This window comes from Eublepharis macularius, chromosome 4 (genome assembly GCF_028583425.1).
Source record: "Eublepharis macularius isolate TG4126 chromosome 4, MPM_Emac_v1.0, whole genome shotgun sequence".
In the NCBI taxonomy this organism is placed as follows: Eukaryota; Metazoa; Chordata; class Lepidosauria; order Squamata; family Eublepharidae; genus Eublepharis; species Eublepharis macularius.
Window position 1 is genome coordinate 175,030,145 of NC_072793.1, and position 17,698 is coordinate 175,047,842.

Here is a 17,698-nt window from a genome sequence, read left to right on the forward strand (position 1 = left end):
ATTTGTATCTACTCAGGAGGGGTGGGGTTGAGCTGAGTCATCCTGTAAGAGTTTCCCAGGGTGTGGGATGTTAATGGCGGGAGGCTTCACTGTATCCTGAGGAGGTTCTTTTGCATATGGAAAAGAACCTCCTCAGGATACAGTGAAGCCTCCCGCCATTAGCATTCCACACCCTGGGAAACTCTTACAGGATGACTCAGCTCAACCCCACCCCTCCTGAGTAGATATAAATGACCTGCCAACATCTTTTCCACACTGTGACACTGAGAGATCTCTGTCTTTTGGTGCTACACCTCTGAAGATGCCAGCCACAGCTGCTGGCGAAACGTCAGAAACTACAATGCCAAGACCACGACAATACAGCCCGGAAAACCCACAACAACTATCGTTCTCCAGCCGTGAAAGCCTTCGACAATACAACCATAGAGTCATTTAGATGGATAGGCTGTTATCATCAGTCTCCCTGCCAGGGAGTTAGGACTAACTGCAGTAGGACTCCGTAAACTGCCAACTGGGAGGTGTGAGAAAGCACAGATTTGGGACCATGTGAAAATTTGCCCATGAAGAAGTGATATTCATGAAACGGGAATTGAAAATTGCAAGCAGAAACCCGTAGGCTGTGTGTAAAATGGATATACCAGCTCTTGTGTTTGTTAAAGATGGTCTTCAATCCGTGGCTTGAAAGCATATGGACCATGGAATTGATATCGCGCTCCGGTTCCCACCAGTTGGGAGTTCTAACCATATGGACTTGATCCTTTATTGTTCTTGACTTTAATCACTGTATTTATAGCATTTGTGATATTTATTATATTTGTTATAACACCTTGCACTTTGCACAAACTTAAAAATTGAAACATTGGCTTGATGAGTGTTTGACTATTACTTGTCGCCCGGCAGTGTTCACCAGTGGTTCTAACCGTCCCGGGTGGTACCCCATTGTTGTCTTAGTTCACTCTGAATACCAGCTGGGTTAAGGCAGTGCTGGGAATTGCCACCTGCTCTGCACCTGATCCCAGCTGGCTTAAGTGGGTAGGCAGTGCCACCTGCTCCGCTCCTAATACCAGCTGGGTTAAGGCAGGGGGTGGGCATTGCCACCTGCTCCGCTCCTAATGCCAGTTGTGATAAGGCAGGGGTGGGCATTGCCACCTGCTTCTCTTCTAATACCAGCTCGGTTAAGGTGGAGGGTGAGCATTGCCACCTGCTCCATACCTAATACCAGCTGGCTGAAGGGGGGTGGGTATTTCCACGTACTCCACTCCTAAAACTAGCCGGGTTATGGTGAAGGTGGGCATTGCCACCTGTTATGCTCCTATTATACGCTGTGTTAAGCTGTGGAATGGGCATTGCCACCTGCTCCACTCCTAATAACAGCTGGGTCAAGGTGGGGGGCAGGCAGGGCCACCTGCTCCGCTCCTAATACCAGCTGGATTAAGGCGGGGGTGGGAATTGCCACCTGCTGTGCTCCTAATACCAGTTGGCTGAAGGGGTGGGCAGGCTTTTCCACCTGGTCCACTCCTAATGCCAGCTAGGATAAGATGGGGGTGGGCATTGCCACTTGCTTCACTCCTATTACCAGCTGGGTTAAAGTGGCAGGTGGACATTGCCACCTCCTCCACTCCTAATACTGGCTGGGGTAAGGTGGAGAGTGGGCATAACCACCTGCTCTGCTCCTGATCCCAGCTGGGTGAAGGAGGGTGGGCATTGCCACCTGCTTCACACCTAATACCAGCCGGGTTAAGGCATGGGGAGGGCATTGCCACCTGCTCTGCTCCTGTTCCCGGCCTGGGCTTCCCACCATGGCATGTTTTCTAGAGAGATATGGTGAGTTGCCTGGGCTTTCCTCTGCTGCAGTGTCCTCTGGTGGTGCACCAGGGTATAAAGTGAGTTGTCTGAAACACACTCAATTATATAGTAAGATTTTTTTCCTCTGCTTGTATTTTATGTCTATGTTCTGTTTTCAAATGTTTCATTTACTGTTTAAAAAGTAAATTTTTTAAAAAAGTTGAAATAAATGTTAAGACTTCACAATAAAAAAAAATTGATGAAAACTACAAACATGTTTCAAACTAGGTGGCATGCAACTTCCCCACAACAGACAGAGAACCAATTGGGTGATAGACATCAGAATTTTCTTTATTATCCCTGTAAGGGATTGAGATAATTATTATTTCAGGACAGATAGATATGATAGATTGGGTAAATATTGCTTCACCTCAGGAGTTAGGCATTCTTCCTGAGTTATAGTTGCACATGCATCAGGATATACCAAGGAGCTGCCTCCACTTTACATTCAATGTAATTGATTCACTTTCTTCATTAGATGCTCCTTCGTATTAAGATTAGGCTGAATTATAATAATGTAGCACTTGGGGATGAAGATGCAGCCCAGTAACCCAGCACTGGAGGCCAAGATGGAGAAGACTTGCATGGCCACCATATATTTCCCCTTCGTGCTCAGGTACGTGGGCACAAAGGATACCCAAACACTGCAAAACACCAGCATGCTGAAGGTGATCAGCTTGGCTTCATTGAAGGCCCCAGGCAGCTTCCTGGCCAGGAAAGCCACAGTGAAAGAGATGGCAGCCAGGAAGCCCATGTAGCCCAGGGCACCATAAAACATGGCGACAGAGCCCTCATTGCATTGCACTGTGATCTCTCCTGGCTGGGAGTGCATGTCCGAGTCTGGGAAGGGAGGAGAGATTCCCAGCCAGAGGGCAGAGAGAACAACTTGGACAATGGAACAAGAAATGACAATCCAGTTGGCCAGACTCTTCCCCAGCCATTTCCTCATCCTGTTGCCTGGCTTAGTGGCCATGAAGGCAACCACCACAGTGATGGTTTTGGCCAACACAGAAGAGACAGCAACTGAGAAGATGATGCTGAAGGTGGTTTGTCGGAGAAGGCAGGTCACCTTCCTTGGCTGGCCGATGAATAGAAAGCAGGACAGAAAGGAAAGCAGGAGGGAGATGAGGAGAATGTAGGTGAGGTCGCGGTTGTTGGCTTTGACTACAGGAGTGTCCAGGAATTTAATGAAGAGTCCTAAAACCAAAGCAGTGATTAGGGACAAGAAGAGAGGAAAGACAGCTAGGCTGATCCCCAAAGGTTCTTCATAGGAGAGGAAGGTTATGGCCTTTGGGACACATTGAGTTCGATCCTTGTTTGGATGCTGGTCTTCTGGGCATTTGTCACAATGCTCTGCGTCTGGAAAGACAGTAGGAATACCTGAGTTATATCTACAATAAATGGTGTTCTAATATTCAGTAAATATGCATTTTTGCCTATAATTCTGTATATCTAAGAAACATGCTCTGGGCTCTCTGGATAGACACTGTGAAATAGCGCACAACTCTATTGACCTTTGGTCTGATTCAGAACAGCTCTTCTTATGTCCTGACGGAAGAGGTCAGGATCCAAGAACATGCTGAGGGAATTGGCGGCTGCGAACAAAGTTCCTTCTTGTCAACAAACATCACAACAGAACCTTCTCTACTTTCTAAGAATTGGAGCAGAGGTGCTCAAGTTCTTAAAATTTAAGAAATATGTCCTGGAGGATGAATTGTATTAGCAACAATAGAAGACATAACAAAGAATAGAAGTGCCATAGCAAAAGAACAACCAGCACTATATCTGATAAATATAAGACAAATCGGCTGCTTCCACACACGCTGGATAATCCACTTTCAATACTCTTTAGTGAACATTTGAAACTGATTTTCCATGTGTGGAACAAAAAATCCACTTCTAAAGGATTACGAAAGTGCATTGAAAGTGCATTATTTAACGTGTGTGGAAATGGCCATTATCTGGAAAGTAGTTCACATACTAAAAGTTTCGGGGAATAGAAGTGTCTTGATGTGGCAACTAGATCTTCTCTAAGTGGTCACTTGCTGAGAGTCCACAGACAGGACAGCAAAACAGAAAAGACTTTTCCCCAGTTATCTTTTTGGGAATTTTCTAGGACAGCCCAAAGAACATGACACTACAGTAATCATGATGGTTTGTTATCAGGGGATAGACTCACAAGGTTTTCTCTGGGTCTGTTCACTTGCCATGCAAGTGTAATTCGTCACTTGTAGCTTGGCTCCCAGTTATCCTCGAGGAAGATGCCACTAAGTTCTCCCCAAAGCACAGATTAAATCTAACAATAAACTCAAGCTGCACACTGTTTCTTTGAGGTGGAGTACTGAGTTTTTGACCCTGAGAAAGTCAATTACCAAAGTTCTTACTAAATACAAGAAAAAGATATGAAGCTGATGGACTAACCTATATCTATGGCTTGATTATTACAGTGCTGTCTATTGTAACAGGCAGAAGCTCTTAAATACATCCAGTTGATATTTCTGGCCTTCATCCCAGTAATTCTATCAATGGCTGAGCCCATGCCTTCTCCAGACATACAGAGGAGCCAACGGGAACAACCATTGTCATTTTAACCACAGAGACTCTGTGTCCTACGCAAGCATACAGACCAACTTTCCCTGCTGGGTTCCTTTCCTGCATGGGTTGTGTTTCTTCCCTCACACTGTGTTTGGATTTCTGGCTCCACTGTTGGCAGTCAGACCCTTCCTCCCGTTGAATTGCAGTTTTTAGATATAAAATCTTTTTTTTTTAAATTTTTTAAATTTTTTTTTGTTACTTACATTAACTAACAATACAAAGGGAAAGAAGGGGGGCAGGGGAAGGAAAAAAAACCAGCAACATATAACAACACTACACTACAAATAATGCTTTCCCTTCATACTGCCATTATTAAAAAATTAAAACTTTGTAAGATATTGATGGAGTGGTTGACCTTGCAAAATACAGATTACAATCCAAATTAAGTCTTCCTCCCCCCCCCGGGCCTCGGACGCAGTTCTCTCTGAGCAGCTGCAACCGCAGTGCTCATTCCCTCCCCCCCCCTTCAGACTTCAAATCCTTTTCTTCTTGCTTGGTGTCTTGCTGAAATTCTTGGTTTTAGTCCTCAAAATCCCTTAGCTGATCTTCTGATATTATCTTGTAAGCTTGATCTTTGTAACTAAACCAGATACCTTCCGGAAAAAGCCATTTATACTTTATTCCACGTTCCCTCAGAAGAGCTGCAAACCTTTTATACTTAAATCTCCTTTTCCGAACTAGGAATGGAACGTCCTTCAGTATCTTAACCTTATTACCCAGAAAGTCCAGATCTGCATTGTATGAGTTATATAGGATAGTGTCTCGGATCCTCTTAGATGAAAAATCGATGATGATCTCGCGAGGCAGCTGACGCTTCCGCGAGGCAGCTGACGCTTCTGCAGTTTTTAGATATAAAATCATAAGCTCCCTCACTCATATAGCACAATGGCCAGGCACTGCTTGGCACAACTATGTATGTCAGCCAGGCAAAAGCTTGGAAAAATCATTCAGAATGGAGAGTCAGAGCAGCCGGCTGACTAAACACCCCCTCCTTGCCCCTGAGAGATGCATCACAGAGGACAATGAGGCTGCCAAGAAGCTCCTGAGTTATCTCATCCACATTCAGCCTTACCTCCACTCACCAATTTGCCCTGATTAAGCACCACCTATTGCTATTCAGCAAACCTGGTAGCTTTTCCCATCTGGTACTCAAGGAGTCATCAAGCAACTTGCACTTCGGGAAGCCTCTCCCAACTTGTTGTACCATCTCCGGAAAACCTATCAAGTGATTGTTTTTGGGGCAAAGGCATCAACTTGCCCCAGGAGGATTTTACCTTATATCTGGACTTACTAGCCACCAGTAAGTGTGTGTGCGTGTCTTTGAATCCAAACATGACCCCAAATTCATTTGGGCTTATCCTTCTTCTCTGTGAAATACTGGTGCTGCCTCCATGAACCTCTATCTTTGAGACTGCTAACTATTGCCCTCTTTGAGGGCAATATTGCTTTCTTACCTATTCCTCTCTTTGTTAGCCTCGTATGTGTGCTGTGTGTGGTTTTCTGTACGTTTGCCTTTTTAATGAAAAAACCCCCAAACCTTTTTCCAGTTCCCTTAGAGAGCTCTCTAAGGTAATAATCCCCATACACATAAGTGGAGAATCCCAGTTACCCCCTCACACTTGTATCCTTTAAGGTAATTTCCCCAACTAAATAGGAGCCTGCCTATCTACACCTGTGTTTATTTTGGGCCAGCAAGGGGATGCCTTTGCTTGTAATGGAGCCTCCCCGTGTATAGCTTATTTGGATAACACCACCTTGGGCCTAACTGAAGTTCATATTTTACTAAAACACAAGCTGTACTGACAGACAGAAGAGCAAAGGGTAGAAAAGACGGGTCACATCTTGCCTTTTGGCTCTCCCCCACCCCCTGCAATGAAATTTATTTGGTGTCACCCACCTTCCTGTGCGGAGATTGTCCCTTCTGGGCATGGATCACAGTCATAGCAGCAAAATGGCTTCCCTTCCTGAGTCTTCTTGGCATATCCAGGCTGGCAGCTCTCGGTACACCTGGAATGGGGCAGGGGCTAACCAGAAAGGCAAACAACAGCAGTTGAGAAACAACAGATTAGAATTTTTGTTGTTCTAAATGTGCCATATTCAGAGGAGTCTCAACAGGACTTCCAATCCTGCTTTGGCACTGCTGACTTCAGGCCCTGTATTGAGGGACGTGCTTTGCAGAACTGCACAAAGGGGACACTGATTTCCACTGCTTCTCCATGACATCAAAGTCGGCAAAGAAAGGATCAGAGACCAGAAGTAATGAGAGGAATGGGTAATTCTGGATGGGATGAGGAGGCTAATGATGGATTAGGACATGAATCTCTGCATATCAGAGAAGTATTTGACATGCAAGGACTTGCTCGTGCATCTCATCCTGCCCCCTAATCTCCATACAGAGGGGAGTTTAGATTGCCCTCCGCGCTGCCGAGCGGCGCGGAGGACAATCCAAACTCCCCTCTGTCTGGAGATCAGGGGGCAGGGCCACCAGCCATGTGACCATTTTCTCCAAGGGCAACCACTGAGTTTTCCCAGAAAAAAAGACCTTTTAGTATGAAGGAGGATCTGCCTATTAACAGGCCCTTACTAGGAAATCCAGCATTTAAGTTGGGATACCAGTGGGTTCATCCTGGCCTGAAAACACTATTTTCATTGTGCTCATCTGCGTACCTTTGGCCCATTGTTACAAGAGATTTGGGGGCTTTGGGGCATGGCTATCTTACACAGACACACTTATGTGAGCCTTATGTGACCATCTTTGTTTGCTCTGAAAGTGTGATACCAACACACAATAATTGTTCCATTTTGTTACACATGTTCTACGATTTATTCTGGGCATAAAGGCTTTGCTTTGTAGGTTATTCTTCTCAAGGCTGAAAAGTGTAGGTTAACCAGAACAGTGACAAAAATGCACTTTGAAAAGTTACCCAAGAACCTAAAACCAACGTTCCAGGCCTACTATGTCCTAAACAATGGTTCCAAGTTAAAATCTGCAACTCTGAAATCACTTGTTGTTATTCCAATCACATTCCTTGTTGTATAAGTTTGTAAATTGAATGAGTAAACATCAGGAGTTGATTTGTGTCCTATTTGTAAAGAGAGATGTTGCATGAAATAAATTCATCTATCCATTTTTGTTTTCACATGTAACATCCAGCCAATTATTATATCTCAACAAATGATAAATTAAATAAAAAGAAAGCAATAGATTTCCTCACCTGGCTTAAACTCTGGGGGAACAGAAAGGCATCCTGGTCGATGGTGAACTTGAGGTCTGGGGTTGCCTGTCTCTCAACACTCCCCGCTTTCACTCCAACAACAGACCCATTGGGGAAAATCAACCATTTCAATATATCAAAATCCACTGCAATGTCTCCATTCGCATCCCAATATGCATCACCCACGGAAGTGTTGAAAAAATGGATATTCCTTAGGTAAGCGTGGAGCTGGAATGGAAGTGAAAAGTCAGGCAATTAGAAAGCAGGAGATCAGATGAAATACCTGAACTCAGGTTATTTGGATCTCCGATCTTTTTATTATTTATTTATTAAAAATATTTATAAGCCACATTTACACTGAAAAAGGGTTCCCAATGTGGCGAAAGATGATCGGGGTGCATGGGGAGGTTCATCTCTGGTTTGTGACCTGTGCCAAATCTCCTGGATGCACAGAAGTACTGAATGTTTTGCCCATATATTCATCCATCCCAACCCAATTCAGGATTCCTACTGCACCTTTGGATAACAAGATATTGAGCTGGGTGTCATCTGCCTACGTTCCATAGCTGCAAATGATTTCTCCATGAGGAATGATTAAAACCTGTCCAAGGCACTTCCCTTGATACCTACTTCTACCTCCCAATGCCTCAACAGGATGGAAAGTCTACTCTATCAAAGGCTGCAGATAGATCCATTTAGAATGGCGTAAATCCTCGTTTAAGTTGCTCTTTTTGTTAACAGTGCTTTGGACCGGGACTGAAAATCAAGCTCCCATTAAGGCTGCCTAGTCTGTGCCCAGGCTGCAACCATAAAGAAATTTAAGGGGATAGGTTGGGGAAGGTCACGTCTGACACAGAAGTGACATCACCTGCCCAAAACAGACCATGAAGATTGGGGTACACTGCTTCAGAAGCAAGCTGAACATGTTACTCAGTTAATGAGTATGTACTAGGACTAGAATGCATGCCTGTAGTTTTAAGAGAAGTGTATCCTGGGAGTTGTAGTGCTTTACCCCACAAGTTTCAGTTCCTGGAGCATTCAGAGTCTGCAAAAACTTGTTAGGGCCATTTCCTCCTTTGTTCATTCACACCTTGGCAGGGCAAGGAGCAAGTTATCTTTTTTTTTCTCTCACCACAAAGCCCTATGTTTTTATTTTATTTTATTTATTCAATTTATATACCGCCCATCCCCAGGGGCTCTGGGCGGTGAACAGTTAAAATCGATAAAAACAAAAACTAAAATCAATATACAAATAATAAAACAAATTAACAAGGTGCAGTGGTGGGGAGAACCTTCCCCACCCCAAAGGTGGGAGGCCGACATGGCATCGCCCCCCTCAATCACCAAACGCCTGGCGGAACAGCTCTGTCTTACAGGCCCGGCGGAACGATAATATGTCCCGCTGGGCCCGGGTTTCCATTGACAGAGCGTTCCACCAGGCTGGGGCCAGGACTGAAAAGGCCCTGGCCCTGGTTAAAGTGAGGCGGGCTTCCTTAGGGCCGGGGACCACAAGTAAATATTTATTCGCTGATCGGAGCGATCTCCGGGGAACGTACAGGGAGCCTTTATCCATGAAATATGCACTCTCTCCTTTCATTATTTAGTAGAAGTGTGAGTAGCCATTCCTTGCACGGCATGAAGAAGTTAAATAAAAACAATTGAAGCATGTAGCCTGTGCATGTGTATTGTCACTTTACAACGAAGGGCTGGGATTCCCTCCTCACATCGGAACAGGGGGATTCTCAGAGGGTAACCCAAAACGGTCAAGTCTAATGCCATCCCCCCTTTTTCTCCTGCCATGAACATCAGCAGCCATGGAAATGTGAGCACAGGAGTGGAGGATCTCCCGTTGAACTCCAGCAATTAGTAATCCCAGCTGTCAGAGCTTACCTAGATGTCACAAACCATCAGAAGAAGGAGGAATTTCTGTCTTCTTCCCTGTGTTATTTTTCTGGCTGAAGCAGCTTGGGCCAAGGTGGGCAACTCAATCCTTTCAGCGCCAGTTCATGCACTGAATGTTTATGTGTCCTGGCTCCTCACAGAGAAAATAATGTTCCCACCTGAGGCCCCCAGGTTTTCTCAGCCACTGAAAACTGCACTGGGGAGAAGGCCAGATTCCCCCCTTCTCCTATGCAACAATTCTAATCTGAATTGGACCCTGCTGTGCATTTCCTGCCAAATCGCCAGCAGGAACTCAGAGCTACCATACACTTGCAATTCCTCATGGCAAATTCATGCAGTTTTGAACATCTAGTAAGGCTCTAACACCTTTAATGCACCTGATGAATATCTGCATACCCAAAAAACTGGTTTTGTGGGTAGAATGGCATGGTATAGCCCAATCTCGTCACATCTTGGAAGCTAAGCAGGTTCGATACTTCAATGGGAGACCAATGAGGAAGACTGGAGGTAATATGGATGGGAAGCTAAGGGCAAACCACCACTGCTCATTTCTTACCTTGAACATCCCAAGGTAGGGATCTCCATGAGTCGGTTGTGACTTAAAATCACATTATTTTTCATTAAGCTACTTCAGAAGGGAAAGGAATACCTGCCACGGACGTATCCTCTGGAGGTCCATCTTGCCCCTGGATAATGTGTGCTTGGATCCTGATGAATATGCGGCATGTAAGGCCCGAGCCACAGTCTGGACAGCATTGAAAGTGCTGTAGCTGTCTAGAGACAGGATAGTTTCCCTCATGTCTTGGGAAAGGGTCTCCCGATCTTCTCTCTCTCTGCATCTTACTTGGCCTTTCACAGACAATGAATGCTTTGAATAGAAACAATAAAATGTTTTTTTCCCAAATTTAATACTGTTAAGTATCGCACTCACGTCCATATTTACCCTTTTGTTTGTCTGCATGGAGAAAGAAAAAAATCTATGCTTTGGATGAATATATGTAAGTATATAATACATGTAGACCGTGAGGTCCCACAAAGCTGTCGTGATCCAGACTTTCCCCACGGGGGGCTTGATTCGCTCTTCAGCTGCTGTATGCATAATGTATGGTATAATTGAAAAAAATGTTGGCTCCCCAAAATAAACAAATACATGGACTTTTCTCCACAAGCGAAAGGCAGCAGATGACAGAAATGTATTTGCTATAACTGCTTGAACGGGTGTCGCTTCAAGGTGCAGTGAGAAGGCAGTGCAAACACCGCTCTTGCTGGCCAGAGCAGGGAAGATTTTCATGAATTGTTCTCCATTCTCAGTATCTGGTGCAATGAGACCAATCCATGTCCACTGGAAGTGCAGGAGCAGTTTGACAATCCCCAGGTATTGTTGTTCCTGTTTTGGAATCATTCGGTAGAGAAAAGGAAACTCAGCTGGATCAGGAAGAACTTGGGAAATGAGCCCATAACTGACCTAAGAAAGAAATGAAGAGATTGTAGTAAAATCTCAGTCCTTGTGATGGAAGGAAGCCCAAGCTATGAGAGGATTTTGACCGTGTCCACACGCCCCACCCCCCTTGAATAATGGCGCAAAACTTACGGAACAGCGCACCTTAACAGAGCGATTTTCCATCATGAATTCGCTTCATGGCACATTTTTGGACATCATTATGCCATGAAGCAAAGTCATGCCGGGAAATTGTGCCATAAAGGTGCATTTTTCGGTAAGTTTTGTGCCACTTTTTGGGAGAGGAGAGGATGTGTGGAAATGGCATGTGTGTCTTATTGGGAGACTGGAAGGAGTGTTTCTGTGCTTGGATTACATTTTGTCCACCATGCAGGATCCGTCTGAATCTGAATAAGGCAGCCCCATATCAAGAATGAAGCCTTGACCATAATAGCATCCCAAATCATTTTTTTCCTAATGTTTTTGGTTCACATTTCTGAATACAACTACACTCAAGGCTGCTCCCAAAATACCACTTGTAAGATACTCTTAGGATAAACTTGGTTTCAAATCTATAATGTGTAATCCAACAGAGAAAACCACAAGATAACACTGTAGCTTCGAGGGCTTCGAGGATAAATGGATCTATCTTTGTAGGGTGCTGCCAGGCACCAGGCCTGATTTAAGATGAGTCTTTCTTCTGCTTGTCCTGGCACCTTAGGCTCTGAGCTTGCACTAATGTTATGGCCAGAATCCCTATAGTCATTTAGTGCCTCAAGGGCCGTTTCCAGATGGCTTACCTGCACCCGGGACATTGTGTCACGTTGCGGGGAAAAAGCGAAATATCATGCGATGTCGCACAAAACTCGCGTGAGAAAACACGTTATTTTGCGTTTTCCCCGCAATGTGGTGCGATGTCCCGGGTGCAGGTAAGCCATCTGGAAATGGCCATGATGTCCTACATAGGAAAAGTGTCATATATTCCCAGCATCCTTTTCTTGCAAGAAGGCAAAATTGCCCCAGTTATTTTCCCCCCATACCTGGGAAACGGACTTCAAACACCTGGAGCATGAAGAGTCACACTTTCCTAACCAAACAAGAATCTTCCCCTCCCTCTAAGGAATACAGCAGAGAGAAGAAATAGGTTGGGTCAGGTCAGGTCAGAGAGAGAGGAAAGTTGCTCAAACAACGCCCCCCCCCATCATGTTTTTCCTCATTATATGCTGTTTAGATAGGAAGTTGTTTAGTTTTCATATTAATTAGTGTAAGAATGAAATACTCCATTATTGTAATCGTATGTGTGTTATGTGCTGTCATGTCGCCTCCAACCTATGGCGACTCTTTGAATGAAAGACCTCCAAAGCATCCTATCGTTAACGGACTTGCTCAGATCTTGCAAACTGGAGAACGTGGCTTCTTTTATTGAGTCAAGCCATCTTGTTTTAGGTCTTCTTCTTTTCCTACTCCCTTCCACTTTTCCTAGCATTACTGACTTTTCCAGAGAGTTTTCTCTTCTCTTGATGTGACCAAAGTATGATAGACTCAAATGCGCAAGTCTAGTCTATAGTCCTTTCAGACTGAAGGTACTATCCTGCAAATGGGTAAGATTGAGAGGTTCCTGTGAAGACACATGCTCTGTTGTGGCCCCCATCTGGTAGAATAGCTTGTCTAAGGAGGTCAGGAAGGCCCCCTACTTTTACTATTCTATTATTAAGGGCCGATGTGGAGCAGTGATTAAAGTATTGGACTAGGATCTGGAGGAGCCAAGTTCAAATCCCCACTTTGCCACAAAAGCTTGCAGAGTGATTTTGAGCCAGTCACATCCTCACAGCCTAACCTACCTCAAAGGGTTGTTGTGAGGATAAAGTGGAAGAGAGGAGAATGATGTAAGATTTTCTGTGTCTCCGTTGGAGAAAAGGCTGGGTAAAAATGGATATATATTTAACTTAAAAGATGTGTTGGGAAAGATGGAAAGTGCCAAACTGCTGCCTAGTAGAGAATTAAGACAGAATTTGATAGACCATTGCTCTGAGAATAAAAGTCATCTTCCTGTTCCTGCCTGGTTCAGCCTTTGCCCACCGGGGGAATATATAGATCCTGTCCTTAAAGACCAACTGACTAAGTCCCCTGCCCGCCTCCTGCCTCCTCCATACAACACTCCAATGCTATTCATCTGCTTCCGTCAGGGTTGTAATATGCACAAAATTACATCTACCTTCAGAAGGTAGACTCCAAAAGGAGTCAGGTGACATGAAATATGCTATCAGAGTTGTGTCAAATTGTTGGAAGTGTAGGACTTAGCACTGTGTCTTAGCCACAGAGAGCCAAAGAGTTAGGTAGGCCAGGAATTGTGTATCCTTCCTTCAAGATCAAGGATCACCCAATTATTGCTCTGTAAGGGGAGACCGTATGTCATTTTTTATTCTCTAGCGATGAATGGATTTTCTATTCTTTCTAAAACCTGCCAAGTCTGATGGACAACAGGTCACAAAGTGGCAAAGGAACATTTCTGCAAAGAAGAGGAAGCAAAAAGTCTTTCCCCTCTCTGAAAACTATTGTCTGCTTCCAGAGTCACAATTTGATGCAGCAGAAGACCAGAATTTAGGCATTCTGGGAGTACTAGAACATTGCAGGAACTTGTCTAAGGGATGAAAGGCTCATAGGTTTGTCCCAAATAAAACTAGGATAACTCCCCCCTCACCCCCGCTTCCTACCAGTGGGATTTTGTAGGTGCCCAGCAGACTGGAGATCTGGATGGGGATTTGAGACTCAGACCCTTCAAGGACTGCCAGCAGGTTCTTCGGACCTCCACAGTGGTAGTTTGGAATATTCTCCTTCCCCAGGAAGAGCAGGTCCAACATGCCATCGTAAGTCTGCCTTGCATCAAAATAGTTGTCGTAGATGTCGTAGCCCAGAGTGACGTTGGGCAAGATCTTGGGATTCTGATTGATCTCCTGAGTGGCAATCAGGAAGGACAAGATAATCATGTATTTCGTGTGTGAAAATCTACCAAAAGGAAAAACAAATTTTCATCTTATACTTCTTGTAAGCATCACAGCAAAAGCCTACTTCTTTCCCAGGAAATAAAAATGTCTGGGTTTTATTCTTAGAACTGTAGTTGTTGTATCTCCTTCTCTGTGCTGAGAGGAAGAGCTTTGTACACAGTGAACAGCTCTCTGGTATTTGCAAACCACTCGAGGGGGGATTCACCCTCCAGTGCTGGAGAAAGAAATTCGTAACTTCCAAAGACTCAAATCCAGGGCTTTTTTTCAGCTGGAACGTGGTGGCACGGAGTTCCGGAACCTCTTGAAAATGGTCACATGGCTGGTGGCCCCACCCCCTGATCTCCAGGCAGAGGGGAGTTGAGATTGCCTTCCATGCTGGAGTGTGGAGGGCAATCTCAACTCCCCTCTGTCTGGAAATCAGGGGGTGGGGCCACCAGCCATGTGACCATTTTCTCCAAGGGCAACTGACTGAGTTCCACCAACTCTTTTCCCAGAAAAAAAGCCCTGCTTAAATCAAATGATTGTTCCAAAGGACCATGAAAAAGAAGAAACATTCATGAGAGAGAGCTTTGATGCTCTTGGACTGTCTTTGCCCAAATCACATTGGAAAGACAGTGCTGGCTTCCATATGGGAATGAGATTTTGTGGTTTCCCCATTGCTGGTATGACTTCAGATAAAGAACAGCAGCAACGAGACTTCCCCATGGCATGTTTCCCCACAGTTTCCCTGCTCCACTCCCCAAGAAGCAGCATTTCCCCCCTGCCCCAGTCCAACAGAGAATTTGCATTTTTTTAAAAAAAACTGCAGTAAAATATTGTTATATTGATATGTTGAATACCTAAGGTATTATAATCTTAAATAGTTCAAAGGAACCTCCGCAGGCTGAAGAAAATGAAATTACATGCAAGGCAGTATCTTGCTGCTCATGCAGCCACAGAATATTCTCCAAAACACAAAATAAGGACATCAAAGAGTCAGTGATTTCTGATGGAAAGAAGTGGAGGGGAGCTGTGAGAGTCAATTAAACTCAGACCAAGTGAAGTCACAGTAAAACATCACCAGACGTTTCTTAATCTTAGGTCCTGGTAGTGTAAAATGTCCTTCCACTGACTGTTGTGATTTTAAAAGACAGACTTAAGTATGTTTATACTTTTTAGCTTAGGGATTGATGGGTTTGTTCAATGGAGACTGGAAGGGCATTACTGATGGCATATAGAATATTGGAAGGTGACTGAATGAATGAACCTGAGATGGCATGGATAGTGTGTTAGGTCCAGAGTGAATATGGGGACACAGTTGGCATTTTGGTTTATTGCAGGTGCTGGTCCCTGAGTCTGTGCCCATTAGTGTGTGTGTGTGATAAGCTGTTTAAGTATGGGGGCTTTCTGTAGACAAGAAAAGGTTTGCCTCCCAATTGGAGGAAAACAGGTGTGTCCCTCCACTGGACAAACAGGTACAAAAAGAATCCACGGACAACCTCACATTGTAATCTCCCGTTGAATCTTCTGTGTCTGAGGTCAGCTACTTTTATGTCAGCAAAGGAATGTCTTGGAAAATGTTCTCCTACTGGTTGTTAAGCATCGTGATTTTTAATACACATTTATGTCCAGCAGGATTTGAGTCCAGTGGCACCTTAGGCACCTACATGATTTTCAGGGTGTAAACTTTTAAGAGTTAGAGCTCATTTCTACAGACATGGGATTATGTTCATTTATTATATTGTCCAAAGTCAGTGCATGGTCAGAAACATAACGATGTCAGACTCAGCAATGCCCTTCTACTCTCTACATTGGACTGTCATGTCAGTTCCTACTCAAAAGAATAAATTCCTTCCTTCCTTCCTTCCTTCCTTCCTTCCTTCCTTCCTTCCTTCCTTCCTTCCTTCCTTCCTTCCTTCCTTCCTTCCTTCCTTCCTTCCTTCCTTCCTTTTAAGAGATTAAAAAGAATCAGAGCAACCTAGAGATCTTTCAACATGGCCTACTGCATACAAGGTGGTGTCTTGCTGCTCATACAGCCTGCGCATCTTCTCCAAAATAACGAATATGGACATAATAAAGAGAATGATCTACCAAAAAAAGGAGCAATGAGGCACTTTGAAACCAGAATCAAGCTAAATTGCATTCAATCCGACAGCAAAAATTGCTTACTGCTTAATTCTGGTAAGGGGAGGCTCCTGAAAGGTGACTGGATGCAGAGAATTAGATTCCAGACATAGGATTCCACCAATGAGGATGTCTCCTGGCCTGTAATAACTTCGCGGTCCATCTATATCCTCAATCAAGTTCAATGGGCATTTTGCTTTCAGCGTCCCACAGACGTTGTTCGGCAGCAGCAATACCACCAGAAGCAGCACCAGCATCCTGCATCTGATCCCTGAAGACCCATCCCCTGTGTCTGCCCCTCAATTTCACTCTCAGCTAGTTAGGAGAGTCCCCCTTCTGAAATCAAGGCAGTGAAGACTCCGAAGCTTCTGATCTGAAAGAGATGATATTCAAGCAAACTGCGGCACAGTTCGCTCCTGCCTGAAATCCCCACCCAGATTGTTGTTGTCACAGGAGGCATTTATGCACCGGAGGAGGTGACCGTGTTTGTCTCTTGATTCTGATGATGTCATTGTTGTTTTTCAAGGTTCTGTCTCTGAAGAAATCCCTCGATGAGAAGAAGAAATCACCATAATGTTCATAATACTAAGGGGGAGAATTGCTGATGCCACCTCCTCCAACTTTCTGCCATTCTGTGCACAGCAGGAGAAAAACATGTTTGTGAGACCTCGCCAATTCCACTCCATGTTCTCTGTTTCAGCCCTGCCTTATGGATTGGCCTGCCTGTTTGGGTTGGAAACAGAAAGACCCCCCACATCCTTTGTTTTCAACTAAGTATGCAAAACTGAATTATTCAACAGGGCTATGCCATCCTAAAGTGGTGGTGGAGAGTGCCCTCAAATCACAGTTGACTTCTGGTGACCTCTGGCAGGGTTTTCATGGAAAGAGACTAACCGAGGTGGTTTGCCATTGCCTGCCTCTGGAACTGTGGCCTTCGTTGAAGGTCTGCCATCCAATTACTAACCAAGGCTGACCCTCTTTATCTTCTGAGATCTGACAAGATCAGGCTCACCTGGGATATCCAGGTCAGGGTACCATCCTAAAGGCAGGCTGGTTTCTCACACCCTGGTGAGCAAGTACATCCTTTTTTGGCAACCATTTCCATGGATAGTGGTTAAAAGGAAGGGCTTTCACATGTCCTCTATGCTGATGAAGTACAAACGGTTGATCAGAATTACTGCAGCAATTCTGGCTACCGGAAATCAGCTCATGAAGACCAAGAGGCATGCCATATCAGGGATTCTGACTTGAAGAAGAGTGGAGAACTACAAGTTCCAGCATGCATTGTCATAGAGGGAAAAAGAGCTTATTTCTCTGACACTAATAAAGATTGATATGGCTATTCTCTGCTAGGGCAGCAGAAGGGCTATAAGGGCTGCACTGTTACAAAACTTCAGAAAGATGCTTTTCAAAGGGACACAGGCTGCGGACTATAGTACTGAGTAGAACAGTTCAGTGTAGAGTTTATAGTGTGCTGAGTATATATTGTCTGTTGCTTTAAGTATAATAAGACTGTGTGATTTTTGCCTCATTTAATGGGTCATCTTAATGGCCATTAGCAGGCACTTCCCATTGGCTCACAAGTGGCCAGCAGG

The 17,698-nt window shown here is 44.5% G+C and overlaps 1 protein-coding gene across 1 annotated transcript; it reads right to left on the reverse strand.

Moving 5' to 3' along the window:
• Positions 1 to 2,293: 2,293 nt before the first annotated feature.
• On the reverse strand, positions 2,294 to 16,360 carry LOC129327889 (vomeronasal type-2 receptor 26-like). The gene is made up of 5 exons (XM_054976636.1): positions 16,149 to 16,360; positions 13,710 to 14,001; positions 7,656 to 7,883; positions 6,338 to 6,464; positions 2,294 to 3,204 (listed from the first exon to the last, which is right to left on the reverse strand). Exons 1-5 carry the CDS (start codon positions 16,358 to 16,360, stop codon positions 2,294 to 2,296), a joined length of 1,770 nt encoding a protein of 589 aa, XP_054832611.1.
• Between the last annotated feature and the right edge of the window lie 1,338 nt (positions 16,361 to 17,698).

Excerpts from the sequence above, each read along its gene's own strand:
- LOC129327889 (XM_054976636.1), bottom strand. The coding sequence starts at position 16,360 with ATGCTGGTGCTGCTTCTGGTGGTATTGCTGCTGCCGAACAACGTCTGT. Across the intron at positions 7,884-13,709 it reads GCACCTACAAAATCCCACTG|CTCCACGCTTACCTAAGGAA; the intron begins GTAGGAAGCGGG and ends CTTCCATTCCAG. Across the intron at positions 6,465-7,655 it reads TCCCCCAGAGTTTAAGCCAG|CCCCTGCCCCATTCCAGGTG; the intron begins GTGAGGAAATCT and ends CTTTCTGGTTAG.